The following is a 17,162-nucleotide window of genomic DNA, read 5'->3' on the forward strand; positions in this document are numbered from 1 at the left end:
TCACGCCCTGACCTCATTACCCCACTGTCTCTAAACCCATCCCCCTGACCCCATAGGAATGATTTCGATGCATGGAAATATTTCAGAGACTCAAGGTCTTTGAGTGATAGAGGATGAGAGGTGACTGAGATTATGAGGGGGCGGACATAGGACGGACAGCCTTTTTACCCAAAGCAGCAGTAGCGAGTATCAGAAGACGTCAGTTTAAGGTGAGTGGAGGAAAGTTTAGTGGAGACACAAGTTTTTTACACAGAGAGTGGTGGGTGCCTGAAATAATTTGCTGGGGTGGTGGTGGAGGCTGGAACAATAGAGACATTCAAAAGACTCTTAGACACATGGATGTAAGAAAAATAGAGGGTTATAGGTGTGAGGGAGGGGAGGGTTAAATGTGGAATAGGCTTGTTTAGGTTGGCAGAACATTGTGAGCCGAAGGGCCTGTACTGTTCCAGAATGTTCTAAGGACTATGTTTCTGCCTAGGTGCGTACTCCTTATCCATCCGTGATTGGGATGAAGTCAAAGGGGACCATGTCAAACATTATAAGATCCGAAAACTGGATAATGGTGGGTATTACATCACCACTCGAGCCCAGTTTGAGACAGTGCCACAGCTGGTTCATCATTATACAGGTATGTACACCACATGATTGAGATGACATGTTAGCATATGTACCTGCGACAATGGGATTCAGTGGAACAGCACACTGACTCTGTTCAAAGGACTGACTTAAACTCAATTATTGAAGGAGCATAAAATGTTAAATAAATTTGGATTTGAAGGAGAAAGCACATTGAACAATCCTTTTCCTGCTATTTGATATTTATTCATGTGTTGGTAAGATCTTTGTAACACTTGCAACTTCGAAATCTCTTTCATTAAAAAATCAGACTGCACTTAATTGGATTGCAGTTAAACTGAGAACATATCATCAAACTGACCCAAATAAATGACCCATTGATGGTCATAATGTCAGGGAGTTTCATATTAGTATCTTGTGTTTGCTGTGGCAGGAATTTTTGGCTGTCACGTTTCTGCTTCATTGATTTTGCTTACACGCAGGTCCTGAAGAGGCAATACTCAGTATTAAACTTACCTTCCTGAGCCATTAAAAATACAAAATGCCCTTGATAGTTAATCTGGGATTGGAAGCTACTTTTCATGCCTCCTGGGACATGTGTGTGTCAATCTGTCAAGAATCAATGAGACTGATCCTGGCTAACATAATGTCCATAAAATGTTCAGATACAAAGGAACAGAAACCTATCCCCCAATGAATGTCCTTAAGTCCACACCGATTATCCTCTGCATCAAGGTGTTCAAAGGCCAAGACAAGGTACCTTGTAGGTCTAATGTGTTGAATCCACTGTTGTCCAAATGCCTTAAATGACTTGTGCAATATGTATTGTTAACTATTAAATTGTATATCATTGCAAATTTTGAGTATCTTTTAATACATTTCCATTCTGCCAGTTTTGTTTAGAGAATGTGGATTTATATGAAATGAGGATTTTGAGGAATTAACATTTCTACTAAAGATGACAGAGTGCAAGTTATTTAGAAAATAAGTTCCAAACAATTAAGCAATTCTTGTTGACCGCAACGTAAAATCTAAAATGTATCCTGACAGTATAACTATTGAAAGTCAAGATGTCTTATATACAATAGGTATCCCAGAGTCATCACTTGCATCTAGCCAATAATGGGAAGCAATGCTGCCCAGTCGTGGGATAGATCCAATCCAGTTATTGAACAGCCAATCGTTCAACATTCCACTGTCAGTGAAAGGATGGAAGGTCTGGTCCTTACTTGCCAACAACCTCCTCACTGCCTGGCCTTCACCTGGACCACTCAGTTCCAACCCTCATCTCCATGTGGAGCAGGGAACTGAACTCCAAAGATGAGGTGGGAGGGACTGCACTTGACATCTAGGCAGCATTTAACCAAATTGTAGCATCAGGGGAAATTTTCTGGCAGTGGTCTCCTCATTTCATCAAAGCATGTATTACAAATAATATGTAATTTTTAAGATGCTGTTCCCCAGGGTGAGGGAGGAAACAGGTGGGGTGCCTATCACATGACAATTTCTGGAATTCCACTTGCTATATGTTTAAATAAATTGAATATGGAGTTAAAATCTCAAACCCGACCCCGATCCAAACTCCATCTGAGACCAAGGACATGGAATTTACCCACCTAACCAATGCCATGGGTATAACAAGGTCAGGGTGGCTATAGAAGTGTTTGACAAACAATCACCAAACATTGATCAAGGACTGAGAAGATGTGGGATAATACCAAGCACATCACCCTGACCTTGGTAATGCACCAACCTGACTTCTGACCATGGCAATATATTGACCTGACTCCTAACCTTGGCAATGCACTAATCTGACCCAATCACCCTGACCTTGGTAACACTCTGACCTGACCCCTGATGTTGGTAAATTATTGACCTGACCCAATCTAAGCATGAGCCCACCTGAACCCAATACCTAGAGTCAGGCACAGCAGGTTCTATTCCCAAAGCACATTCCAACTATTCGCTGCAGACCATCCAGAGACCCATCTTACTGTGCCATCATATTACCACATGATATGTCAGACATGAATGCACATCAGAGGAACTCTAATTATAGTTTCAGTTTATTTGTCACAAAATACCCAGTACAGTGGGAAGGGTTCTTCTGCAAACAGCTCATTTCTAACATTCATACAGCTGTGTAAAGAGGACAATTTACAAAGGAAAGGAAGATCAATTAGCACCAAGCAAGGGCAGTGTGAGAGTACTGTTGTGGGTTCATTCAGGAGCCTACTGGCTGATAGGAAGTAACCGTCTTTAAGCCTGTTGGTGTACACTTTCTCACCCTTGAACCTTCTTCCTGATGGGAGGAGGGGGACGAGTGCATGTTGGAGTGGGGGTGGAGGGGGGGGGGAGGGTAGTGTTGCATCCTTTAGTACTTTGACTGCCTTTCTCAGGCAGTATGAAGTGTAGCTGGTGTCCAATAGTGGGAGGAGAGTTATTGTAAATAGAGAAAATTATGTTATGACATCTTGCTTTTCAATCTATCAATAATGATTTTCATTGAATTGTTTTTTAAAATCTTCTGTCAAGAACATTTTATGTCATATATTTGCACCTCTTGGGTCACCAGCCATTTCGTGAGCGGCACGAGTTAAAACTGATGATGAAATTGAATGTCCCTTTATTGCATATCTATTGAAGATTCAATGAACTGATTCTGAAATATCATATTGATTTTGAAGACCATTGCCTTGCAGTTTATTTACAGACTGATAAGACCTGCCTCTCTGCCATGTGTTTGCTTGAATACTTGTTGCATGTATTCAGAGTTTTGCTCTGTAGAATGGTGCAGTGTTTATTTCCCAGTGTGCCGGAACATTATATGTCATGTGATAGAAAGTCAATGTTGACCTGGATATTTACATCATGAATCTTATGGGATGGCAAGCTGAACAATATCACATGTCTCTCAGATGCAAGCTTCTCATTTCTCCTTTCAATGTATGCTCATGGTTGCTGACATGGCCATTTATAGTGATTGGAAGCATTTTAAAATAATGCGTAACAATTTAGGTCCCATTTTTGAATTTCAGGCACTGTAGCATTCTGCAAGCATTTCCAAAGAATTTTTTTTAAAATATTCTGCGCCCTTGTGACTCTCTGGGAAAGTTCCAACACTGTAGCTGTGTTGCTGTTGTCAGGCTGAACTCAACTTCATTCCCATCTATTTAAATCCAGATGGAAGTATGCACAGCATTGGCACCTGTTATCTTGGAAAGGCCTGCAATTTCTCAGGAAGGACTCAGGCCTGAAATATCAACTGCTTTTTGTTTTCCATGGATGCTCTGTGACCTGCTGAGATTCTCCAGCACTTTTGTACTGCACTCGATTCCAGCATCACCAGATTTCATATTTACCTGCAAATTTGTTCAACAATTTAACCAGAAACAAATATCCCTGTTCCTGTTCTGTGCAAACTTTACACTCCTCCTTCACAAGTGAATGGAAAATATTCCCTCAGATAATGAACTGAAAGATCATTATGATTTGGATTGTTGAAGGATCATTTGGTCTGTTGGTGTTATATATTAATTATAACCAACAGTTTAAACCTTTAGCTGAGAATGGAATATTTCATTCTGTTTTCTGGTGAGGGGAGAGAATCTGTTCAAATTGTAACCATGGAATTAAAAGCAAACTTTAGGTTTGCATCCAGCTCTGAGTCAGGAACAAAATGGAGAGGCCAGGAATGATGGGGTAAATATTCTGTCACTCAGTACTCATCCCTCCAAACACAGCCAGAGTAATAAATGCAGACCTCACAACCCAACAAAAATCACTTTCTCCCATTTGAAGGCAAAGGGAGTTTGCCAGTCTTGCGTCCCACCACTTCTCATGGGAATGTAGACTAGCCATTCTCAACCAGGGGCCACAGTAAATTTAAGTAAAAGCCTTGGTTTCTTTTCACCTCAGGTAACATAATTTTTTTTTATATATAGTCAATAGGGGAGAAGTAAAAAACCAAAAACTTGACTGCTTCATAAGGAAGGGCGGCCATAAACTTTGAGCAGAGTCCAGGGTGGGGGAAGGTTGAGAATGGCTGATGTAGACCATGTGCAGGCAGATGGGATTAGTTGGCTTGAGGACAGAGGTTGTGGGTCAAAGGGCCTGTGCTGTTCTATATTCTATATTTAGGGAATGATTTACAAAAGCAGGTGTGAGGAGAGTTGATCATGACATGATGCTGTTTCACTGTATAGCATAAACGACCTGCTTCAACCTTCCTAAAATCTGTTAGCAGATGGACAACCATCTGTGTGTCTTTGAATTGTGTGGCTCAGTGACAAAGAGCTGGTTGTTGCACTGGGTTTGACAGTTCCCATTCCTAGCACTGAAGGAAGAGGCAAAATGATGACAGAGAAAAATGGCAGCGAGAATATTAAAGGGAAATATTTTTCAATCACAAAGTAATTTTTATAACCCATCTAATAACTTTAGATGGATAACCTGCTGTTATTATATTCTGTTCCAGCCTCATCGTATGTTTCAGTTCTCATGGCTGGCCAGTGAGAACTTCAATCCTTGCAACCTTAACCCACTTATCCCGATGGAGTATTTCTGTCATTTCACTGTGTTGGCCTGGCCATCTATGTTCTGAACTAAATTCAATGGCAGAGCAGGTTCATACATCTGAACCAAACAAGAAGTCTCTGATTGAAAATCTGAGAACATGGGATTTTTGGGAATTCAAGAGTTTTCCAATGGAGAAGCATCACGTTTCCTGCTTTGGTTAAAAGGATGTCATTGTGCATGTGTTTCCTGTTGGTTACTACTGTCGTGTGATTAACTCTTGTCTGCTCTCTCGCTCCTCTCCTGTGTCTCTGGTGTTTCTTCATGGCAGAACGAGCTGCAGGCCTGTGCTGTCGATTGGTGGTGCCATGCCACAAGGGAATGCCGAAACTGGCAGACCTCTCGGTCAAAACCAAAGACGTGTGGGAAATTCCTCGCGAGTCCTTGCAGCTGATCAAGAAGCTGGGCAATGGACAGTTTGGGGAAGTGTGGATGGGTAGGAATCGAGCCATGTCAAGGACTTGTAGCAACTGCGGTGACCAGCGAGATGTCGATGGCTACTTGTTTCAACAATGCCCCAGTCACGCGTTACATGGGAAATGGAGGCCTGGTCTTGTCTCCTGAAGCTGTTGGTTCCCTTGTGCAAAAAGCAAATTATTCTCTGAAATTGGATTGAACTGTGAATTTGGACATAATTAATTTGGCCCAGATGGATTAATGCAAATGACAGTGTGGAGCAGTGGGGGAGGGGATGATTCAATCAGTTATCTGTGGTAATGCAGCCAATTAGTGTGGAATTATGCGCACTAATCACATTTCCCTGTCCATTCCACTAATTCCTTCTATTGTGCTCCTTTATCTTTATTTATCATTCAAAAATATGACAATGCCATGTTTGGTGTTTTAATGGCAAAGTGGTTAAATGCAGATAAAAATCCATGATTTTCCCCCACCATTCACTTCCCTAACTTTCTCTCCCAAAATTTTTAATGCTTTGTAAATTTATAACAAATTCCCAGCATGTCTTTTTTTTTGCTCAGAAAAGCAATAAGTTTCCAGTCTTCTTCACTTATGACAGAAACCTCTCTGTTGTGGCATCATTCTGTTGGTTCTTGGCTTGGAGTTATCCTTTGTAGTTTTCTCCTTGCATTCGCTGGATGCCCAGAATAGAACCAGCTAATGTCTGTTCACTGTCTTTTGCCATCTCAACATCCATTTTATACATTGGATCTATTGCTCATGTGTCCTTATTGCTAAAAATACAATTAGCTCTCCTAAATGATGACTTAACTTCGCAGATGATAAGAAAATGTTCTTTAAGGATCAAACTTGCAGGTGCCATTTCGGAGACATTCACCTGAAAAGCTCGGTTAATTAATGGTAATCTTTTATTGGTTTATCATCACTCCATAGTCACTTAGTTTTTAACATTCATAGTAATTCTTCAAGTTGCATTGAAGACCTATGAAATGGTTACACTTGTTCCATCTACAAAATGCTCAGTGATTGTTTGCTTGGGCAAGTCTCCTTCCAAAGCCATCAATGAGTCACATGGAAATCCATCATTTTCCCTTTGTCACCACTGGGCTTAAATTCGAGGGCCCCTTCCTCAGAAGGATTGCGGTGGGACAAGAAGGTGGCTCTCTGCCACCTTCCTGAGGGTAGTTGTGGGAAGCATGGTTAGCGTAGCAGGTTAGTGAAATGCTGTTACAGTGCCAGCGAGCAGGACCAGGCTTTGAATCCCACACTGTCTGAAAGAAGTCTGTACGTTCTTCCTATGTCTGCGTGGGTTTTCCTCCCCAGGTGCTCCGGTTTCCTTCCACCGTTCAAAATGTACCAGGGGTTGTAGGTCAATTAGGTGCAATTGGGCAGCACAGACTTATGGATCAAAAGGGCTGTATGTCTAAATTTAAAATTTTTAAAAATTGCTGGTGATGCCAACATCCCAAAACACCGATTGTTTTGCCCCTTCAGTTAACCTGGTAGCACTTAAAATATTTAACAAGCACTGGGGAATCAACACACCTCACTCAATTTGCTGCTTTTTAAGATCTAAATCTATTCATGCCTCCAGACTGGGTCACAATTTATCTCGAGTCCGTGAGCTGAGAATAATGTGTCTTGCACAAGACACCAACAGCGTCTGCAGTTGCTGCAAGTCCAATCGGCACCTGTGCATGTCAACGTGTTTACATTCTACCTCCATTGCATCCATTCCCTGCAGATCATACTGATGGCTTGTGCCAAGTGTTAACCAAGGTTTGTCCGAGTGAGATACCACAGACTCTGGGACTGGGTAAAGATGCATGGGAGATAAATCGACAATCCCTGAGCTTGGACAAAAAACTTGGTCAGGGATGTTTCGGAGATGTGTTTATGGGTAAGGTGATGAATTATTTTCACGATATTATCTTTGCATAAAGATCCTGGAAGAAGTAAGAGTTGCAAGGCTGGGGCCAAGCAAGATGTGGACATTGAACTTGGAGATGATGATCAGTGTGCTGCCAAGCCATCAGTATACATTAACCTGTTCAAAGTTCACTGCATGCTTCCTGTTCATTTAATTCACATCAGGATTAATCCTCTCCTATTTAGTATCATTGTATCTCGGCATAGATACCCCTCATGTGGCTCTATGGATTAATAACCAATCATACTCTGTTTATACTGGGACTCCATTCAAACTTCAGGCAAAAGGAGCAACAAAAAAATACAATAGCAATTTAATCAAACTGTCAATTTGTAAAGTCATGAGGAACAGGAATCAAAGGGGGTTATTGGTTCATTGGGGTATTGGATGGCACAGTCTCAAGGACCAAAAGGCTGAATGTCTACATTTTTGAAAAATATATTAAATTTAAATTAAAAATAAAATTTAAACATTTAAATTTAATAATGACTCCCTGAAATTAATAACCAGGAGCTCTGGGGTAATAGTGTTAAAGAGGATACACTGGCACCACTCAATTGTGCATAAAATACTTAGGATTTTAAAGAAAGGGACATTTTTGATTCTGTGTGTATCAGATGAATTAACAGATTTACATATTTACTGAAAATGTAATATAATTTGTAATTAATAAGTTGATGATGGAGGCTCTTTTGCCTAAGGTGGGGAATTTAGGCAAAATATTCAGCATTGAAGGGCTAAATTAATTCTAGCCATGTGTTGACCAACACTCTCACCTCCCCAACACTATCACCCTGACCTCTCATCTCCAACACTCAGCCCAACCTCACCTCCCCAACACTCTAACCCTGACCTCACATCTCCAACACTTTCACCCTGACCTCTCATCTCCCACACTCACCCTAACCTCTCATCCCCAGCACTCTCACCCTGACCTCACATCTCCAACACTTTCACCCTGACCTCTCATTTCCCACACTCACCCTAACCTCTCATCCCCAGCACTCTCACCCTGACCTTTCATCTCCAACACTCAGCCCAACCTCACCTCCCCAACACTCTAACCCTGACCTCTCATCTCCAACACTTTCACCCTGACCTCTCATCTCCCACACTCACCCTGACCTCTCATCCCCAGCACTCTCACCCTGACCTCTCATCCCCAGCACTCTCACCCTGACCTCTCATCTCCAACACTCTCAGCCCAACCTCATCTCCCCAACACTCTCACCCTGACCTCACATCTCCAACACTTTCACCCTGACCTCTCATCTCCCACACTCACCCTAACCTCTCATCCCCAGCACTCTCACCCTGACCTCACATCTCCAACACTTTCACCCTGACCTCTCATCTCCCACACTCACCCTGACCTCTCATCCCCAGCACTCTCACCCTGACCTCTCATCTCCAACACTCTCAGCCCAACCTCACCTCCCCAACACTCTCACCCTGACCTCACATCTCCAACACTCACCCTAACCTCTAATCCCCAGCACTCTCACCCTGACCTCACATCTCCAACACTTTCACCCTGACCTCTCATCTCCCACACTCACCTTGACCTCTCATCCCCAACACTCTCACTTTTGACCTCACCTCCCCTACACTCTCACCCTGGCATCACATCTCCAACACTCACCCTGACCTCTCATCTCCAACACTCTCATCCTGACCTCCTTATCTCCAACACTCTTACCCCATTATCTCATCTCCAGCACTCTCAGCCTGACCTTTTATTTCCAGGCCACGTTCAACTCTACCACTTCTCTGAGGTGGGAATGAACAAACCCTAATACCATCAACTCAGGAAGAGTCAGTGATCCCAATGACCATGGTTATCCTCTTCAGCTTAATGAAAACCAATCTGGTCATTACTGCTTTGCAGGTATTGGGATCTTGCTGTGCTCACACTAAAATTTCTTCAAGTTCCAACTGTCTTAAACATGTCTGAGATAGACAAGCCAAAAAATGCAAATATTGTCTTCCTCCTCTCTGGCCCAGACTAGGCCATTCATATGGCAGCAAGTAGTGGCCTATCTGAAAGTCCTGGCCTTTGTGTCTGTGTACTAGTTTTGCTCAGGCTGAGGATCCAACAAATATTTGCTTTGCCTCACCACTCTGAGCTTGGATAAGGAAACCAGCTCAGGGATGTTTCGATGGATAGGTTAGTGAATCACTCGCCTGTTCTTTTTCTTCAAAGATAGAAAGAAGTGTAAATGGGTGTTAGTGAACTCCCATTCCTTCTCCACACATCATGTGATTCGAAGCTAGAATTCGGGATGACATTCCTCCTGCTTAATCTACAAGCAAGGAATCATTGAAAGAATGCAGTGGACAGGGTGATGCCGGCCAGAATTATGCTGATTACTGTCAGTGTCAGAAAATCTCTCTCTCTAATTCAGAAGCATGTGCACGGTGAAAATCTCTCTGTGAGTTAGGTCTATATTGCAGGGTAGTGTCGCAGAAGTTGCCAGAAAAACACTAGTGCCATCGTGTTGGAAAGAAGGCGTGAATTTCTGCAGCAATGTTTACGTCCCTTTGAGACATGCTAAGTGCTATGCAGCCAAATTTTGACATACAATTACTATTGGAATGCAAGCAACGTACACATAACAAGATCCCAGAAACTGCAAAGTGAAAGCCTGCTCCTTAACAGTGTTCAATGAGAGAGAAATATTGTTCCAGGGACCAGGAACAACCCCCCACCCCTGCTCTTCCACTTGTACCATAGACAGATAATCTTTTATTTCACAGTAAAGCAAGCAGATTCATTTAAAATGTGAGCCGTGGCACCCTCAGTACTGCACTGGTGTGCTGGCCTGGATAATGGTGCTTAGATGGAGTGGAATGGGACTGCAGTGGAGGTGAGAAAGGTTAATGAAAAATTTAAAGTGGGGATTGTTAAGATGTTTTAACTCCCAAGCACTTGAATTGTAAAAGATAGTTTTGTAACTCCAGATACCTGTTCTTGGAGCAGGAGTTTGCTTTTACATTTGTCATGTGACCAGCGTGATTGCTTATTCCAGCACCCAATTCTGAAGTCGATGACATGACGTTCTGTGACAAAAAAATTGTTTCCCGCTCACTTCTGAAATTAGTTTAGGTGTCAAGTACTAAAAGTATGAACATTGAAGCATTCAAAACTTCCTTTGATTTTGAAAAACTGGATCTTGAAATTATGTCATGAAAGGCAGTGCTCACATTTATTGAGTTCCTTCAGTAATTTCAGTGTATTAAGGTGCTTTTCAAGTCCAGACCTGGCACTGATGGGCCTGAGAAGATCTTAGAGCAAGGACAAAGAATCAGGAAGAAGGGGAGAGTTGTAACACACGTTTTGGATGAATAAGAGAGAGCTGGTGAGGTTTGGTGGGAATAGCAGAGCACAAGGCCCTGGCGACTCTAGGCACAGCTGTCAATAGTGGAGAGTTTAAAAATACAATGCTGGAGAAACTCAGCAGGTCAAACAGTGTTTTTCTTATATAGCAGATAGAGATACATAACCAACATAGCCAACCACCTGCCTACATTTTGCTCACACCTTGATGAAGGGCTCAAGCCAGAAACATTGGTTATGTATCTTTACCTTTGCTACATAAAGAACACTGTTTGACCTGCTGAGTTTCTCCAGCTTTGTGTTTTTATTTCAACCACGGGGTCTGCATACATTTGAGTTTTACTGCAGAGAAATTAAAGTGACATGAGGCTGGAATCGAAGGAGAACCGAACTCTTGGAAGATAGTGGAGTTGGAGCTGATTGCAGGGGGATCTAAATGAAAGAGGGAGGAATTTAAAAAAAGCTGCAGCACAGCTTTAACCAGAAGCACAACTGCGAGGAAGGGAGATGGGAATCCAGTCAGGAGTGTTCTGGAGGTGGTAAATGCATGAATGTCCAAGGTCCAACCTTGAGGAGGCAATAAAGAGTCAAGACAGAGTGGCTTGTAACAGAGGTTGCGTGCACTGTTAGTGAGGACTGGGGCAGGAGGTCATGTGACATCTCATAGGTGAAAAAGGCAGGAGAACATCTGGGTGCAGGAAAGATTGAATGTGTGTAGCTCTCCTTGACTCCCCATGAGGAAAGTTGAGGCTTCCTTGCCTGGAGTCACCCCTCCCCCAGCCCTCTTTCCTGGAGCAGACCCTGGGAGGATACATGTCTGCCCACTGCCATGCCCCAAGAGAGGCTGGGTGTTACAATGAGCACGAGGTCTGAGGCCTGGCAGGTCACATGACCATGTCAGGGAATGGTTCCAAGTCCAGGGTTTTCCATCACTGGATCAAACATTGACTCAGTTACCTCATGGTGTCAGTTCAGGCCCTTACTTTGTTGAGAGTGCAATCAATAGGAGAGGGTTAAGGCTATAAAAGCATGGTGCATCATCCCTTCATGTTGCCCTCATCACCACTCTGCTCCATGCAGACAGTTTCTTGGGGATAACTTGGCTTTGTTGATCTCTGTGTGTCAAATGGGTTTAGGAACTTGGAATGGCACCACCAAGGTTGCAGTGAAGACACTGAAGCCAGGGACCATGTCCCCGGAGGCGTTCCTCGAGGAAGCCCAGATAATGAAGAGACTGCGGCATGACAAGTTGGTTCAGCTGTACGCCGTGGTATCTGAGGAGCCCATCTACATTGTTACAGAGTTCATGACACAAGGTAAAACCATGACTTCCCAATATGCTGTCCATCATTAAGGCCACTTGAGATTTAAGGGCTGAGATGACTACTCTTGGACTTAGTTTCCTTGATTGTTGAATTGTTTGTTGTCACGAGTAATGAGCTACATTGAAAAACTTTGCTTTGCGTGCTATCCATGCTGGTTAACTTCTACTTATTGTTCAGGTGCCTTGGCGTGGACAATCATGTCTCTCCATCCATCACAGTCTCTGAACCTCCAAATTGCAGATGTTTCCTCCCGTTTCTAATCCATCTTATCATTTTCATTCTCTCTCTGTCTCTGCTTCTTCTTCTGCATTTATTTATTCATTTGTGTGTGTGAGAGAGAGAGAGAGAGAGAGAGAGAGAGAGAGTGTGTTACAAAGATAATGTGTTGGGCATACAGAAAAGTGCAGTTGAATAGTTGAAGATTACCAACAATGGGTTCATTTAACAGCAGGAAAGAAACTCTGAATGTGGGATTTTATGATTTTAAATGCATGTGCCATCATCCCAGCAGAAGGGGTGAGTGGAGAATGTGACTGGGGTGAACAGGTCCTTTATTAGGTTGAGGGCTTTCCTGAGACAGCAGGGTGTGTAGATGGAGTCGATAGAGAAGAGATTGGATGGAGAAGTGGCCTGTGCTATTGTTAGCAGATCTTCTTCACAAGACAGAAGAATTCAGTTCGTCTTCAGGATGGGATAACGAGAAGATCTCAATGCGAGAAACTCAGCGTCGAGCAGCATCTGTGGGAGACAAAGAATGTTAAAATAGAATTGATTATAGAGATTTTAAAAGGGAAGGAGCTGCATTAATGAGCCCTCTATAAATACCTGAAGAGGTGACAAATTAATTTAGATTTCCTGTAAATGTAGAAGTCCAAAATCTTTGCATGGACCCTTAACAGACAGCAAAGCAGGTAGAATCAGGGACTGGTGGTAGGATGATGACTAACATGGGCATGGAGAGATGGGTGACAGAGAGCCTGTCAGAGATGCAGGAGGTGGGAGGAAGGTCCAAAGGCATCGGCCCTGGGTCGCCATTGTTCAAACGTTTAGCAGCAATGTACACTTTGGAACAAGACACTGAATGTCTGTATTTACCAATGGCGCCTAATTGGAGAGAGGGAGGGAGGGAGGGCAGGAGACAGTCAACATAGGTGGTACGTTGTGTGGAGGGGAGAAACAGTTGACAAAGGTAGAAAGTTTGATTGAAGCATTAAAAGAAATGACAGAAATTTCCAGCATAGAGTTCCCAATCGATCATCAGAATCCACTCCTAAACAGTCACAGGACCCAGATGAAAGCTGAATAATAAACAAAAGAAAAGAAACATTGGGAAATACTTTGCTGCACAGTGAGTGATTCTAATATAGAATTTGCTTCTTGGAAGCAAATTCTACAGAGTCTTCCAATCAGGAGTTTATAGCCGTGAGAAAGCAGAAATATATTGCAGGGCAGGGAGGAGACACCAGCAAATGGGATTAACTGGATAATAGAACCATAGAACATTACAGCACAGAAAAAGGACCCTTCAGCCCTTCTAATGTGTGCCAAACTATTATTCTGTCTAGTCCCACTGACCTACACCCAGTCCATAGCCCTCCATACTCCTCCCAGACTTTTCTTAAATGTAAATAAAATCTGGAATAAATTCAGTCCAGACGACCCTCTCCTGTGCTGTGACAAATCACAACTGCAGGTATATTTAAAGGTTGTTTCCAGAGCTCAAAGCTGAATGAAAATTAGCATTATGTTTGTCGGGCTGTGTAAATCTCCAAGCATGGGTCACGAGCAGTGTCTGGTTCTTGTGTCCCTGCTCGGAGACTGAAGAAGGGCTGTGGGAGGTTCAAAGTGGACACTGCATTAAGCTTCTAAAATGTCAATCAAGCCAATAGAAGCAGCAAATATAGAAGAACTTGCAGCAAGGTAATGGAATCCCATCTGTATATCCCACCAGCAGGAGCAGACTATATTTACCAGAAAAAAGTAACATTTATATCTGAGTGTGCCCTTAAATCTCAACCACTCAAAGTCTTGGAAGTTACGGTCATTTCTTTGAAAAAAAACAAATATTCTGTGAGATTTGTAAAGAGAAAAATGTCTAATTCAAACTGATATCCTTTCTGTTTTGTGAGGGACTCCACCCTGAGATGTTTTTTTATGTTTAAATTAAATTTGAATTTAGACATACAGCACAGTAACAGGCCCTTTTGGCCCACGAGCGCAATTACACCTACAACTCTTGGTATGTTTTGAAGGGTGGGAGGAAACTGGACCCCCTGGGGAAAATCCACACAGACATGGGGAGAACGTACAAACTCCTCACAGACAGCATGGAATTTGAACCCCTGTCCCAATCGCTGGTGCTGTAACAGGGTTGCACTAATCACTACACTAACCAGCCACCCAGTCTGAGTTGTTTTCCTAAAGGTATTCCCCCTTGATGCCCCCATTGCCCATTCCATGACTGCTGCAGGAACTCAGCAAGTCTGCGAGAGAAAAGCAATCCTGATAAGGGTTCCAACCCAAATTGTTGACCATTCTTTGTCTTCCATGAATACAGCTCAATCTACTGAGTTCCTCCAACAGATTATGCTTATCTCCAGAGTCCAGAGTCATCTCTCTCCTGTGTCTTCAGTCTAATTTCCTCAGTGAGTTCGGCAGTTGCAGTGCCCAGTGTTGCTCTTGGAATAAGTCGCACTCATTGGTGAATGGTAACCTGGAACAGGCACACAAATAGGATTCACACTTGCCATCATGCACTGGCAGTTCCATGCTTCTAAACTGGTACCGTTTCATTCTTGGATCCATAAGTCTCTGCCTTCATTCAGAGTTCTCAGCATTTCAATGTTCTAATGGACATGGTACATGAAGAAAAACATGAAAGTTGAAGTAAAAATAATGCTGGAGAAACTCAGTAGGTCAAACAGTTAACATATAGCAAAGATAAAGATACATAACTGACGTTTTCAGGCTTGAGCCCTTCATCAAGGTATGGAAAAATGTCAGCAGACGTCTGAATGAAAAGGTAAGGGGGGAGGTGTGGGGTGAGGAGCATGGTAGCAAAGGTGGAGAAAGGAGGGAGGGATCCTCGCCCCATGCTTCTCCCCTTACTTTGCCATTCCTTGATGAAGGACTCAAGTCTGAAACGTCAGTTATGTATCTTTATCTTTGTTTTATAAAAAACCACTGTTTGACCTGCTAAGTTTCTCCAGCATTGTGTTTTCACATGAAATCAAAATTTCTGTTCTTGTGTTTTTTTTATGAGAAAGTTATATACAAATTCAGGGTTAGTGGAGTGGTTAGCGCAATGCTGTAACAACACCAGCAATTGGGATTGGAGTTCGAATGCTGCGCTGTCTGTAAGGAGTTCATACATTCTACCCATATCTGCATGGCTTTTCCCCAGGGGCTCCGGTTTCCTCCACCCTTCAAAACGTACTGGGGTTGCAGGTCAGTTGGGTGTAATTTGGTGGCACAGGCTCGTGGCTGTAAAGCTAAGTTAACGTGCTGTTCGTCTAAATTTAAATGCATTCTAATATGAAGTTAAATATTTGGTGATGGTCAAATGTAGAATTGGTAAATTAAAGACCAGAGAAGGAAAATAATAAGAGACTGAACACTTACCCAATAGGATCAAGATGAGTCTATTCATCTTCACAAAACTGCTGTACCAGTCAATGAGCTCAGAACTGACAACAAACCATTCCATGTCCCTGTCTGAGCTGTGAGTCCTTTCACACACTCACTGTCAAAAGCTCATTCGATCTCAACCTGAAAGCACTGAATGGGTATTGGAGGAAGAGACCTCACTTGGAGTACGGGAAACAATTTTGGGCTCCTTATTTAAGGAAGGTTGTGCTGGCATTGGAGAGGGTTCAGAGAAGATTCACAAGAATAATTCATGGAATGAAGGGATTAGCATGTGAGGAATGTTTGACTGCTCTTGGACAGTAGTCCTTGAAGTTCAGAAGAATGAGGGGGACCTCATAGAAGCATTTTGAATGTTGCAAGGCCTGGACAGAGTAGATGGGGCAAAGTTGTTTCCCACGATAGGGGAGTCAAGGACAAGAGGGCACAACTTCAAGATTGAAGGACACCCATTTAAAACAGAGATGTGAAGGCATTTATTTATCCAGAGAGTGGTGAACATCTGAAATTTGCTACCACTAATGGCTGTGGAGACAAGGTTGTTGGGACTATTTAAGGCAGAGATTGATAGGTATCTGAATAGTCAGGGTATCAAAGGATCTGAGGAGAAGGAAGGGGAGTGGGAGAATGGATCAGCGCATGATGGAATGGTGGAGCGAACTTGTTGAGCCAAATGGTTTTATTTATGTCATAAAGATTTTGAAAGTTTAATTAAGTGGTAAATTAATTTATTCACTTTCAGGAAGTTTGCTTGATTTCCTAAAGGATGGCGATGGAAGAATATTAAAGCTTCCGCAGCTGGTAGACATGGCAGCACAGGTACTGGGAATGGCTTTCCTGCTGGGATTAACTCAGACGATTGTGTGTCATTGCTGTGAGACTAGGTACATGTGTGTCCACAAGCAGCACCTTTGGACAAACGTCGTGGGCTGCTGGTATTTTCAGTGTGGATCCTGTCGAAGGACTCACTCCCTGAGGCAAACCTCACTGCTCACACACACTATCCCACACTTGCCATGCTTTTCCCACCTGATCACTTGGTTGGAATCTTTTGCACCCTCCTGACAAGTCATAATATCACCCAATTTTATGTCCTCAACAAACTTCAAAATATTAGACTTGATTCCCTTATTGAAATTAGTATTATTTATTGTGAGTAGCTGAGTGCCATCTGTGGTAATTTACCAGTTAATCAATGGCTTCTCTCCGGCTCCTGTCTCTCGACAGTTTTCAATCCCCGCTGATACAATAGACCCTTTTTATTTTTGCACACATAACTTTGACGTGGGGTATTATCAAAAACTTTCTGAAAATCCAAGTACATTATGTCCACTCTTTGTTGATGCTGTTTACA

General features: G+C 42.7%; 1 protein-coding gene across 8 annotated transcripts in view; it reads left to right on the plus strand.

Moving 5' to 3' along the window:
• LOC138741282 (proto-oncogene tyrosine-protein kinase Yrk-like) overlaps positions 1 to 17,162 on the plus strand; it is a 215,016-nt gene that overhangs the window by 187,429 nt on the left and 10,425 nt on the right. For 7 of the 8 annotated variants that reach the window (XM_069895103.1, XM_069895101.1, XM_069895097.1 and 4 more), the window contains 4 exons: positions 479 to 628; positions 5,423 to 5,587; positions 11,975 to 12,154; positions 16,551 to 16,627. In XM_069895103.1, the coding sequence (XP_069751204.1) occupies positions 479 to 628; positions 5,423 to 5,587; positions 11,975 to 12,154; positions 16,551 to 16,627 (572 nt within the window). Of the gene's footprint in view, positions 1 to 478; positions 629 to 5,422; positions 5,588 to 7,315; positions 7,472 to 11,974; positions 12,155 to 16,550; positions 16,628 to 17,162 lie in introns of all 8 variants that reach the window. The other variant, XM_069895096.1, reaches the window with a different exon arrangement.

The sequence above is a fragment of the Narcine bancroftii genome, chromosome 8 (genome assembly GCF_036971445.1).
Source record: "Narcine bancroftii isolate sNarBan1 chromosome 8, sNarBan1.hap1, whole genome shotgun sequence".
Classification (NCBI taxonomy): domain Eukaryota; kingdom Metazoa; phylum Chordata; class Chondrichthyes; order Torpediniformes; family Narcinidae; genus Narcine; species Narcine bancroftii.